This window comes from Sciurus vulgaris (assembly GCF_902686455.1).
Source record: "Sciurus vulgaris genome assembly, chromosome: 2".
Taxonomy (NCBI): Eukaryota; Metazoa; Chordata; class Mammalia; order Rodentia; family Sciuridae; genus Sciurus; species Sciurus vulgaris.
This window is the reverse complement of record NC_136462.1, coordinates 169285145-169298884: the sequence shown is the minus strand read 5'-3', so window position 1 is coordinate 169298884 and position 13740 is coordinate 169285145. Positions and strand designations below refer to the sequence as shown.

Below are 13740 nucleotides of genomic sequence, written 5' to 3'. Positions count from 1 at the left end.
TTATGAATAAAGCTTCTATGAACATTTATACACAGGTTTCCATGTGAAAATAAGCTTCAGTTTCTCTGGGATAAATATACTGTTCATAGTGTGTCAATTTTAGTTTTCTCAAATATTTTACTAGTGTCTTATAGTTATATATACTACTGTGATTCATTTTGACATATTCATACATGCATGTATATAAATTACTCCATTATAATCCCATTTTGAATGGAACTGCCAAACTTTTCCAGAGTGGTTATACCATTTTATATTCCCACCAGCAATGTATGAATGATCAGCGTTGTCACTATTTTTCATTATAGACATTTATAGGTGTGTAGTGATATCTCATTGTAATCTTAATTTGCATTTCTAATATTGATGTTCAATATCTCCCAACAGGAAGAGAATCCAGTACTTCCTGTGTGGCAGACAGTATTTTTTAAAAGTGCAAATAATACTATCACCCATTCCAGAGCTCTTCTTACATGTGACTCTTTCCACTGAGGAGGATTCCTTACTTCTTCCCTCACTGAATCTGGAAGGGCTTGTAACTCTAGTGAAAGTGAAGCTATCTGATACTGTGACTATGCTATAAAAATGTCATGTACTTCCATCTTGTTTTCATGGAACCTAACTACCATGCCATGAATAAGCCAAGGAGTCATGGAGAGGCCACATTGTTGGTGTTCTGGCTCACAGTTCCACCTGACCTTCTACCAACTACCATTACCTATCTGAAATGTAAGTGAATGAGACTTGTAGAAGACCCCAGTCCAGGCATCATCTAACCATAGGTCAGAGCATCACTGCCTTGCTGAGCCCAGCCAACCCTCAGAGCCATTGAGACAAGGCTCAAAATATTGACTTAAGACCTTGAGGTGCTTTTTATAACAGCAATAAGGTAACTGAAAAACTCTTCTCTGCTATATGATGACATGCTCGAACAAATCAGTACAAAAATGTGCTCTCAGTCTTTTGTTGGAGAGTATTCACACTCCATGTCTGCTCTCTTTATGTTAAAAAAAAAGTTTCCTTTCTTTATAGAAAACTTAAGAAACATTAGAATCGATATAGCATAATGTTCTGAAATGTGAATGAGGAAACTGTGGGCCATACAGCCAAGAGGCACACATCCACTCCACATGCTAGATCCACTCGACAGGCTATTTGTTCCCTCTCCTTGGGACACTCCTATCTCTCACAGCTAAAAGGTCCAATCCCTACTAAACCTCTTCTGTGATGTCACTGCATCAAAGGGACCTTCTCTGACTGGCTTTTATAATAGAGCTCCACCCTCCTTTTGTTCCATACTCCTTAGTCTGCTTAAATCAATTATAGAAAACTTAGCATTGTGCACTACTTGTCTGGTGGTAATATTTTTAAAAAATATTTTTGTTTATTATTGCATTCCCATTCCCTAAATATGCTTAATGAAAGAAGTGATTTTGCTTTGTTCATCCTTAGGAGTTATAACCATCCCTAGCACACAGTAGAAATTCAGCAAATATTTATGAAACAAAATGCATAAACAAACCACTAAGACTAAAAGTACTTACAATATGCCTAGTCCTGTGAACTCTTTTCTGGGTGCACAGCAGTAAAGGAGATTTTGAGACAAAGGTTCTTCTCTTAAGATTAACAACTGAAATATTTAATTATCTTTCATATTGAGAGGAGGAAAGATCTTTAAGTGAACTAATTAAACAAAGACTCATATTAGTTTGCTGTCTGATTTTGACATCAGATAGGTATTTCCAGTAAGGAGGCCTGCGATATCAATCTCCTGACAAGGAAAGGTTGTCTTGAAACTGCCATGCTTCTGTTTTTCTTTCTGGGAGTACGAGTGGACCAGTTGTACTGATTCGTGGACCAGTTCAGTGTTTTGAAATTGTGATTTGAGATTATGGGGCTTAGGTGCTTTCTGAGTCAGGCCAGGGAAGAATTCTTGCCCTTTTCCTATTCTTCTGTTTTATAGAAGATTATGCAAAAAGGGACACCGATTCTTCCTTCCCTTTATCTATTTCCCTTTGCAATGTGACTTTATATTTTGTCTTATCAAGACATGGGATCTATTTCTGCACCTCTTGACTCTGGGCTTGGCCATGTGGTGTGACTTACTTTAGCATATATTATATAAGCACAGGGTTTGAAAGAGCTTGTGCATCTACATCAGGGCTTACCTGTCTTGCTACGCTTGGGAACCTTGCCACCAGCACCATGTGAATTACAGGGCTACTCTACTGGGAGACTAACAATACTTGGCCCAGTGACCTTCCTGTGTCTGTTGAGAATCAGTCAACTGCCAGGCAAGTGAGTGAGACCATCAACTGGAGGCTGGTCACAAGTTCATTAGCTCATGCACATGGAGCACAGACCAGTTGTCCCAGATGATGTCAGCCCTGAATGATGACCCACAGATTTGTGAGTAAATAAATGCTTCTTGTTTTGAGCCACTAAGTGTTGTGAGGTTTGTTACATAGCAAAACTTGACAGATGCTCCTGTACCCCTGCATTTAAAAATTTCAGCCTGACTAATGCAAAAAGCAGGACCTAAAACTGCCCATTAAACAGAACCCCAAGTTTTCAAATTATATATACATGTACTACATGGAAATATGGAAAAATATTTAGTAGAAGGAATGATCTTTATTTTGTCATCTATCCTGTAGTTACTAAATCTTCTATAACAAAATTTATGATTTTAAAAACAAAATAAAAAAAGCCAAAGTGCTTGGGAAGTTTCCTCCGTTGCTCTCTGATCATCTCTGTGCAATTCTGATCTGACATGAACATTTTCCTTATGGACAAGATTGTTGGATTATAAAAGTTAGGTACATCAAAAGGATGACTGACTCTATTTGTCCCAGAGTTATTAACTCTGGTGGGAGTTTCAGGGGGTTTAAAGTCCTAAATGGTGAAAGTCTATGCTTCAGAACTATTCTATATGACTAACCCTTCCTTGGAACAGCAGTTCATTACTTCTTTGACTATTGTAGCTCTGTACCCTGGTGTGGTTGCTAAGTTTAAACAGAATCCTCTGTGCAGAATGCAGTGAGGAGAAATGCAGACATCTGGGCATGGAAATATGTTGGTGTGATGAATATTTTATGTTTGTCCTTCCAGACACATTCTCCTTTCTCTGAGCCTTGGGAGGCCAATCTGCACTGACTGTAGTGATGGCCCCTGACTGAAATGAGCCAGTGGGGAGCATCAGTAGATGACAGAAGCAAGGGGCAGAGTGAGTCTGGGGTATTTAGTCTCAGCTCCCATCCTACAGGTTCACCATGGACTGGATTTCACCAAAGCTCAGAGTTCCTGCCAGGCAGGCCTAAATACCACAACATATGTCCAGGTTCCTGCAGGCAGTTCCCTGCCTCAGCTTTTCAGGCATGGGGTAGAATGATGGTCTATTCTAGGGTATTACACTCATGTTTGTGCCTATTCCTTAAGATTTTTCTACATCTGCTTGTACTTTTGTAAACTAGTCATTAAATAACCTCTCTGTGAATTACCCATGTGGAGTTGGTCAACTGTTTCTTGCAGGGCCTTTGAAAGACCCTGTAGACATGTACATTGGCAAGAAGTGGGTAGACACAGCCTTAGAAAAGTCAGCTGCTCTCCTCCAACAAAAATAGGAATGTGGCAGAAAAAGAAATTTTCAAAGCTTCCATTGGTTCCTGTATTCATTGTAAAGGAGGCAAATTACACTTTCAAATTCAGGTTCCCCGGGTGATTCTGACAAACAGGTTGACACAGAGGATGGGAAGGTAATTTCCTTTTTGAAAGTCTTCTGGCATGTGTGGTGGGTGACTGGTGACTAAGAAAAATGAGAATTATGAGAAAGTGTTCTTAAGAGAATAAAGTGCTTGGCAGATGACGTGATGAAGGAAGCCGTGGAGGAACCCAACATGAAAATCTTACCCTGCCATCACTTGTCAGGAGGATGGAGTCACTCTTTATGTCCCTGTGAATCACTCCTTGGTTGTGCAGGTAGGAGAGAGCTCTCAGCACTGACAGACAGACAGTAGCTATCTGTTCTTCATTCATTCTAGAAAGGAAATAACAGTTCAGGAATAAGAGAGGTACAAGAACATCTTCCAAATTCTTAGGAGAGGTCACTTTCTTGGGTTCTGGAGAAATAGTCCATGTTCTCCAGCCTATGTCTGAAAAATGTGCAGACAAAGAAAAGGAAGGTTCTGACTTGATTACCAAAACGTAGGTTTGGTATCAAGAATGAAAGAGGTCCAGCATAAATCAGAAGAATGAGACCTTGGCTTTTTAGCTCTGGGGTCATTAGTACAAATGCACTTCCATGGATTCTTACAGAGAATTCCTTAGGCATTGACAAAACTGCAAGACTAGCTTAAACCAGAATTGAAGAATTTCTTTCTCCCAGGTGATTTGCTATTCTAACTTTGATCCCCTACCTGCCTCCTCTTTCCTTAGGTTCATGGGGTGGTATTATGGCATGACAATTCAGTATTAGAACTCTAGGTTGGTAATGGCCACTTTTCTTATTTGTCACTGAAACGTCATTCTTTGCTGTTCGCTGATTTTAAATCAATGGAGGGGGTATGGGTGTAGCTCAGTGGTAAAGTGCATTCTTAGCATTTGCAAGGTTCAATCTCTAACACACCAAAAAAAGCACAAAAAATAAAAATAATATAATTAAGTATTAATAATCTTCTGGGGATAGACTGAACGTTAATTGAATGAATGGACTACACATACAAGATATTACAATGAGAAATCTACAAAATATAAGAGAAAGGGAAGTTGTGTTCCTTGATTCCAAAGAATTTATAATTTATGAAGAGTTGAGAAGACAGTCATTGAGGTCATACCTTGGAGGAGAATATTAACTATCTTGAATTACCTGCCTAATAAACAAACATACCTGGTATGAGTAACGATGTCTGTCAAGGCACCACCTTCTAGAAACTCCATGACCACCCAGAGCTCATCTCCAACAAGGTAGCTGTTGTACATGTCTACCACATTTTCATGGTGGTAATCCCGCATTATCACAACCTGGATGAATGAGAAAAATACTTTTTGACTTGTTTTGGTAGAATTTGGCTGGCTGTTCTCTAGTGGTCACATCTGCACCATAAGAACAATTGACTGAGTATATTGATTGTGGGAGGATTTATTTAGGAATCTACTATAGGAAAAAGGCACCAAAGGAATAAAACTAGTAGGAATAAAAGGAATCAAGTTAGTACGTCTGTGAGAAAATGTTGGGTCAAGCAGGCATTGGAAGGACAGGGTGGGGGATGAAGACACACAGCAAGGTCACAGCAAGGTCTGCATTCACAGAGGGAGTTGTTTAGCTCACTGGGTCTTGGGAAGCTTCCTTTACTTTTTTGGAGTTTGTGTTAACTAATAAGATATAGAGTTATTTATCTGTATCATATTGCCCTGTCTGTTCTGGTACCTGTGACTTGGAAGTAAATTCCAGGATCAGGAAGAATGGGCAGGGAAGATGTTCAAGCCCACTCACTTGGAGCCCTCTGTAAGATCGAAGCATGCATAAGAAGTGAACAACTGTGGTCGTTAGAGAAAGCTGGGGGCTGCACATGAGCCTTGATGGAGGATTTTCAAAGTTATAGTAGGGCACATTCACACAGTATTTATGGATCAAATAACATACTCTTCTTATGAGAGAATGAGATTGCTCATAATAGAAAGTCAAAGGGGTCAAGCGGCCATAGTCTGTCTATTAAGGAAATCAGGGAATGTGGATTGAACATCCTTTGCTGGAGGCTGACATTTTATCTAACATTGATATTCTGACTTGATATCTTTAGGATTTTAATTTCTGACCTATAAAAATGCATCTTTCTCTTCAAGACTTTTACAGAATTATTAAGTAGAATTATTAAAGGATTACTACTATAAAACACTATGTTTCCCAAAATAGTTACTCATATTTTCCTGCCTATTTCAGAGCTCTTATGTGATTAGCTGAAAAGGTAAATAAGAAGGTGGAAGAATATGTACAACAAATATACATAAAAGACTTCCTTATTTATATCAAGAGATAAGTGTACAAAGCAATATGATTCGGTTTACAAAATTATAAAAATAAATTCAGCCTCACTAGTAGGAAAAGTGTTCATAAAAACAGTACAATTTATTCATATCTATCAGATTAACAGAGATAACATGCTAATATCTGGTAATGCTAGTGAAGGTGAAAAAGGACTATTGGTAAGGGTCCAAATAGGTACAAACTTTCCAGAAATACTATATTTTCTTTCCCTAAAATATTATATATCATTTGATATATTCATTCTACTTCTGTGAATCTAAAAAAATTATCAGTTATGAGGTCAAAGACATGTTAACAATATTCACTACAAAATTATAAAAGTCACAAATGGGAAACAATAAATCAGAGACTGGTTAAATGAATTTGATATGTATATATGATAAAAAGATTATTGGCCATGAAAATGATGTTTTGACATGTAGAAGAGAAAAATGTGTTAATCTAGCTTATTTTAATTTTTATTACTATCAACTTAATGTTAATAGTAATTGAAATTTGAAAATTACCTAACTATAAGGGGGCAGGAAGGGGAAGAATAGAAGTTTAGTGGATTAGACAAAGGGAAATGAAGGAAAGGGAAGGTGAATAAGAATAGAAAAGACAGTGGAATGAATCTGACATGACTTTTTCTATGTACATATATGAATAAATCACAGTGAATCTCAACATGGTGTGCATTGCAAGACTGGGGTCCTAATTAGAATAAGATATTTCATGCTTGTAGAAACATATCAAAATAGATCCTACTGTCATATATAACTAAAATAATAAAAGAATAAAAGAAAATTACCAAACTACATATACAGAATTATCCCAAAGAAAAGAGATATGTAAGTAGAAATAATATAAGAAGAAAACACTAAAATTTTAATGTAGGCTTTGCTTGCTTGTGGAATTGTATGGAACATTTTCTTATGCTTTCCATACTTTCTACAGTAAGAATTCATTATTTTTTATAGTTAAGAAAAAAATATTTTAAAGTTCCTAAAGAATGACAGGCTATTGGTTAAACTGAACTCAGTTTACTGACTTACAAAAATTGACTATAAAAGGTATAAATAGTATAAAGACAACATAAAATGTGTGTCCAGTTGTCCCTTTGCATCCAGGAGTTTTTCATCTGTGGATTCAATCAATAGTGGATGCATTTTTTAAAAATGCATTTTTATTGAACATGTACAGATTTCCCCCCTCATTTTTATTACCTAAACAATGTTAATATTAGAACTTCTTACATAGCATTTATATTACATTAGGTTTTAGAGATGATTTAAGGTATACAGGATAATGTGCACAGATTATATGCAAATACTATACTGTTTTATTTAAAAAACTTGAGCATTCACAGATTTTCTATCTGAGGGGGTTCTGGAACCAGACTGCTACAGATATGAAGGTAGGTCTACATACAAATGTAGACAGTGTAGAAAGGGATGCAAATCACAGTTCTGTGGTCAACTTGCTGTATAACCTTGGGAGAGTCACTTAATCTGAGACCAAGTTTCCTTACTGATGAAAGACTGAGAACACCTTTCTGACTCATGAGGTTGTGAGGTCAAACTAAATTAATGCTTAGCACAGTGACTGATACACATGAAGTACTTTATAAAAGTAACAGTCAAACACACATCAAAAAAGACAAGAAGAAAAGATTATATGGGTTGCTATTTTTGTCTTTGTGTTTTCAGTACCTTTCTAATGTCCTAAAATGTTCATGTGCTGCTTTTGAAATGGGATATAAATGTTACATTGGAGAGAAAGAATGATCCAAACACACCATTTACCTCATTAAAAAGCAGTTCTCGTCTCTGTTGCTTTCGAAGGTCCATTTTCTTCACTGCCACTTGCTTCCCCGTGTGTTTCTCGCTTGCAATGCATACGATGCCCGTTGATCCTTCTCCGATTTTGAGAAAGTTATCCAAGTATTCTCTAGGGTCTCCTGGGCTAACTACCAGCTGCAGAGCAGCCCGGAACTGTTCGTGGGACACCCTGGAGGGCTGCTGGTCTGAGGAGGAACCCCAGCTGGGTGGGGGGTAGGTGCTTGATGAAATGCTGAGAGAGCTCAGGTAAGAAGCTGTGGAGATGTACTGCGAACTGGTCTGCAGGGAAGGGTGGTGGTACAAGGTGGCTTTGTGGTACCCAGAAGGGTACTGGTGGCTGCTTGAGGAATAGCCTGCTTTGCTTTGACTTTGAGGTAGTTTGGCAGGACCCCTGGGGTAGGTGTCAGACCCTGACAGTGGAGGACTGAGGACCATCTGTGCTCGATCATAATCCACCTGGAAAGAAAGACATCAATGGAGAAGATTCACATGCTGGATCCAAATCTGGAATGTACAGTTGGCAGAATAAAGGTCACCAATAGCTGATGAAAGGATATAATTGGGGCACTGACAGTACTGATTACACTAGGAAAGAGTCTTCTCCCATCAGTGTACACCACAGGGGGAGTTTTAATTCAGGTGTACCTTTTCCAAGGTGTATTTTTGATTTAACACTATTTTATTGTTCATTATTTGGGGGAAGAATTTCAGGGGTAGGAGGTCTTTTCCCATGCTTCTAAACTCACTGACTTAAAACTGGTATGTACCATTCATATTTAAGAGTACATCTATCGGTACGAGGGAGAACATGATTCCTCCCATATATCATGACCTCCATTGAATAACTACTGGATAGCACTGTTCTAGGTGAAATGATTGTTCCCACGTAGAGAATTTATCCAGTGATTCAACATATTAATATTTGAGCAACTACTGTGTGCTAGGCACCCTTTCAAGTATTGGGGAAGTGCTCACCAAAAAGAAAAAGCACTATGGTTGTCTGGGGTTGAGATGGTTCAGGCAGAGATAAGAGCACATAGGAGATTCTGAGGCAGATCCAGACTAAAAAGCTTTGAGGGACAGCAAGAAGTCTCCATTGGAGTGGAGGGAGAGGTGGAGCTCAGAAAGAGCATAGCTAGAGGGAAGATTATGGAGTCCTAGGCAAGGATGTTGACTTTGACTCTGAATGAGTTAGGAGCCAATGGAGGTTACCAAACAGAGGAGTGATGTTGTCTGGTTCTCTCTGGCTGCTGGAGGAGAATAGATTTTGGAGGCAAAAGTAGAAATAGGAATACAAATTAGTTACTATAATCCACGAGGGCTGAAACTAGGGTGGTTACCACATATGGGGTGAGATATGGTGGAAATCAGGCTAGGGCTTAAAAGTAGAGCTTTCGGGATTTGATGATGGGTTAGATAAGAAGTTGCAAGGGGGGAATCAGGATTCTGGCTTGAAAAACAGGTCATTGAATGAGATGAGGGACCTAAGGTCAGAAATGGGCTTGTGGGTATAGCTATCAGCCTCTAAGATGATTCCTGATGTTCCTTAACTCCCGATATTTAGACTCTGTGAGGTCTTCTTGCACATTGTATCAGGGTTTAGATGAGTGATTAAATAATATGGCAGAAGTAGCAATAACTTTCTCCTCCTCCCCTTCCTCCTCCTCCTTCCATTTGACTAAGTCGAAAGAGGCTTGTGGTGTTTCTTCTCTCTTACTCAGATTCCTTGCTCTGACATTTTGCAGCTGCCACATCATTATGGCACTCAAGAATACTATGGAGAGGTCCATGTGGTGAGGAAAGGAGGCCTCCTGCTAAGAGCTAGCTACAAACTTAAGTCTTAAGCCAACAGTCATATGAGCCATGTTAGAAATGGCTCCCAGTCCAGCCTTCAGATGACTGTAACCTCATGAAAGATGCTAAGACAGAACTGATCAGGTAAGTCCTCCAAAATTCCCAAGACTAATGTTTGTTATTTTAAGTTTGGAGAGTAATTTGTTGATCATCATTTTTTCTTTTTCCTGGGAGAGAGTTTCTCATAGAGCAATTAATAACAATTCTATGGGAGAACTGGTCAAAGAAATTGTGTGAGGTAATAAGTGTTTATTGCTCTTTTAAGCCATTAAATCTTGGAAAAATTTGTTATATAACAATAGATACTTAATACATGGGAGAAAAACAAGAGTTTTGCTATGACTGGAGAGAGAGAGAGAGTTATTAGACATTCATGTAGAGATGTTAGGTGACTTAGATATGCCCAAGACTAGGGAAGAGCTGATGCATCTGTAAATCATCAGGGTTTGGTTGGTATTAAAGTCATGATGCTGAATATGTAGGAGAAGGTCAATGGACTTCACTATTTCAGGACCAAAGAGTGCAGAAGCATCTTATACAAAGGAACAGAGAAGGAGCATCCAGTATATAGAAAGAAAACTAAAAGCAGTAGGGTATCCTGGAGGCCTAGTAAGAAGGTATTTAAAAGGAGTAATGAAGCATATGAAATGCCTCTGAGAAGTAAAGTGGGATGAAGTTCATTACCCAGTGGATCCAGCAAGATGGTAGAAGTAGGCAGATATCTCACGCTCCCACTCTATCACATTGTAGAAAAGAAGGGCATGAGGACTGCATACAATGGGTTTTACCATTCTCAGTTCTTTTGCACTGTTCATTGGCTTTAGATGACAGGGTTGCCCTGGTACACATGTTATAATGCTGCCCTTCTGGCCTCAAGAGCACCACACTCTCCTCAAGTGAACTCACCCATTCTAATAACCTCAAAACCCATCAGCAGGTACCAGGACATCCCAGGTGCAAGGACATTCATTAAGTCAGGGCCCTGTCCTGAATGCAGAAGAGATACATGCAGGGATGAGTCCTACCTAATGGCTTGAGTTAAATCACTTTAAGCCTCAGTTCCCTAGTCTTTGAATTTGAATGACAACAACAACAACAACAATAATAGCCACTAGGAATATAATAAGGTCAATAATAAGGTCACTAGGAACTCCAAAGGATTGTATACACATCAATGGTTTCAAACAGTGGCTGACTAATACATTGTAGGCAGTGTTATATATTGTTATATAAAGTGCTTAGCACAACAGTGTAATAGTAAAATAAAAAGTGGCTGATATTAATTAAACTAGTTAGCATTTATTGAAGACGTATAATGTGATGTGGCATATATATTCCTGTATATTAATTCTCAAAACAATCAGAAATGGTGCCTTTAATTATAATATATTGAATAATATGTTGGCTTTAAAATACATTGAAAAATATATTATGATGAAAATATTATATTGGAAAAGAGGCTACTTTTTCCCTAAGCCCCTGTATTTGCGTTACACAGGAAAACACTTATATGTTTGTATCTGCCCACAAAATGGTGTGGGGAGATTAATGTCAATGTAAGCTAAACAGTTGGATCTTCCATTAAATTGGTTTTCAGATTTGCAAAGTCTAGGCTAGTCAGCAAGGCCAGGGTGTCCAAAGAAGCAAGGTCTTTGATTTTTATTTTTGAAAGTGTGTTGTGGGAACCTTTCCATGCTATCATCTCCCTGGGTCTTTCCTGGAAGAATTGTTTTTGCACTTTAAACAAAATTGCATTCAGTCCCCATAAGCATATATAACTGATCTCTGAAGATACATTTCAAACAGGAAAGCTGTGTCCTGTAGGAATTGCAAACACTGCTTCACACCGCATTAGGCCCTTTTTCTCCCTTATCGCCTGTCAGCAGCATGATTAGGGTCTACTCTTAACATCTAGCTTGTGGCACAAAGAAGAGGGCTCCTACCTATGTGAGGGGGACAATTTCCAGTTACAGATGGAAGGTAGCAGTCAGGGTTCTTTGCTGGGAGCTAAACATCTTTGAAATTAGTTCTTTTAGACAAAAAGGTGTAATTATCTTTTATGGCTGCTGGTAAGAGTGCAGATTTCAAAATTTTAAAAAAGGCGGTAAAAGACAACCCCTACCACAAGAGATAATTTTCAGAACCAAACTCAAGTACTCAAAGAATGAACTATTTGCTTTAGACAAGGGAGCACGTGATCTTTCTCCAGGGCTTCTATCTATTCAAGGAGAGAAAAAGGACAAATAAGCTGAAGGAGAAGTACATGAGTGATCCTGTTTGCCTCCACAATGTTGCTGAACAATGGCCTTCAGTTGGCTCTGAACCCAACTATGGGTTCCATGATGGTGCACTTCACTGGCCCACTCATTTGTGACCAGCCTCATTGTTTTACACTCTGAGAATCAACTAAGGAGCAATTTATCACATTTTTTTTTTGTTTTTTTTTTGGGTGAAATTCTCCCTAATGCAATCCAGGGAAAATGGCTCCATGCTCCCAATAGGATTATGCAACCAGATTCTTCTACTTAGTTCAGTCTTTTGCTGTCAGTCAAAGGGCCTCTATATGTCCCCATTGCTCAGGACAACGATATCACTTGCCTGTTTTCTTGCCCGCCTTGGCTTTTCTACCCTTAGTTGTCACCCCCTTGATCTCTAATCAAGGCTAAAACCCTTTTTTCTCGCCAAATGCACAGGCATTTCACTGGAGCCAAAGTGGGGCTCCTTTGATTAAGCAACTGCACTATTAGAAGCCTATTCTTGCTGGAGTAATAAATATTAATGTTAATAATGATATTTGTTATTGATGCTGGTAACTATTCAAGGCACTCTATGTTTATTACTGCACTTAAACCTCAAGTTAGACAATAAGCTCCATTATTATTCTATTTTACCAATAATAGGACCTAGGCACAGTAGGTTAAAATAGGTCATGCAAAGGACCCACGGCTACTAAGAAGTTAGAATGAGGGTTCTGGTCCATAGTCATTTTAGCACTTAAGTTCTACACAAATTCACAGAGGCAGGCTTCAGTGACAGGGGGAGGGACCACAGTCAAGACAAAGGTGGGCAGACTGCAGTGACAACTACAGAGATAAGGCCTGGTTAGGGTGTTTCACTGGGGGTCCAGATGTCTGAGTGGCCTGGAGGAAAGTGTAAGAATTGGACCAGAAAATGATGAATGATAATGCCTAGAGGAGATGAATGGAAGAAAAATTAGTATTTTCTTTTAAATCTTGGCTGAGGGAAATCAGCTCAAAATACACACACACACAAAATAGCCATCACAGAGAAATAGGCAGATCACCTATGTACATAATTGATTATTTTTAGCAGATCTTGGTGTTTGGTTATGTCAGTGCTCAAACTTTTCTTCTATATGTTCTTTTAAGCAAGAAAATTAGAGCTTTTTCCTGTGATAAGTTCTCCTCATCTTGAACACTTAGAATTTTTTTTATGGTCCTAATCTAAATTGTCTTTAGTCATGATAGCCTATACTTGACAGTGGCTAAAACATAAATAATGAACTTGTCTATACATATGGTTTTGCACACATAAGGACATGCATGTTAAGAAAAGTGTGCAAAGGAGTGAACCTTGAATTGTGTAGTCTTTTCTACAATCTTATTTATAAATATATTCTGGAAGAAAAAGGAGTAGGCATACAGTTCATATGAGAAAGTCTATCTATTGAATCGTGCAAGGAATGTGGGATCTAATCATTTAGTAAAATTGCAGTACAATAGAATTGGACCCAGGGTTAGTGAAGCCAAAACTCTAAGTCATTTCCAAAAGATTTATGTATGTCATTTGCCCTGGAAGACATTGTACAGGCTGGTGACTGCTGAACAGGAGAGAAAAGCATCTATGTAGGAGTGAAAACAATAGAGATACTTTCTTTCTTTCCATTCCACTAGAGAAAAACAGTCCTGGATTTTTGGAAAAAATAACTCCTTAGGAATGAGGCCATGCTTTGCATACTTTAAGGAGGGATTTCCATATGGCATGGTGAAATCAGAGAAGACT

The 13740-nt window shown here is 38.5% G+C and overlaps 1 protein-coding gene across 5 annotated transcripts in view; it reads right to left on the bottom strand.

Moving 5' to 3' along the window:
- The window catches only part of PAK5 (p21 (RAC1) activated kinase 5), a 386653-nt gene that overhangs the window by 12687 nt on the left and 360226 nt on the right, over window positions 1-13740 (bottom strand). For all 5 annotated transcript variants that reach the window (XM_079126870.1, XM_079126873.1, XM_079126871.1 and 2 more), the window contains 3 exons: window positions 7828-8319; window positions 4886-5019; window positions 3910-4036 (listed from right to left, as the gene is read on the bottom strand). In XM_079126870.1, the coding sequence (XP_078982996.1) occupies window positions 3910-4036; window positions 4886-5019; window positions 7828-8319 (753 nt within the window). The remainder of the gene's footprint in view (window positions 1-3909; window positions 4037-4885; window positions 5020-7827; window positions 8320-13740) is intronic.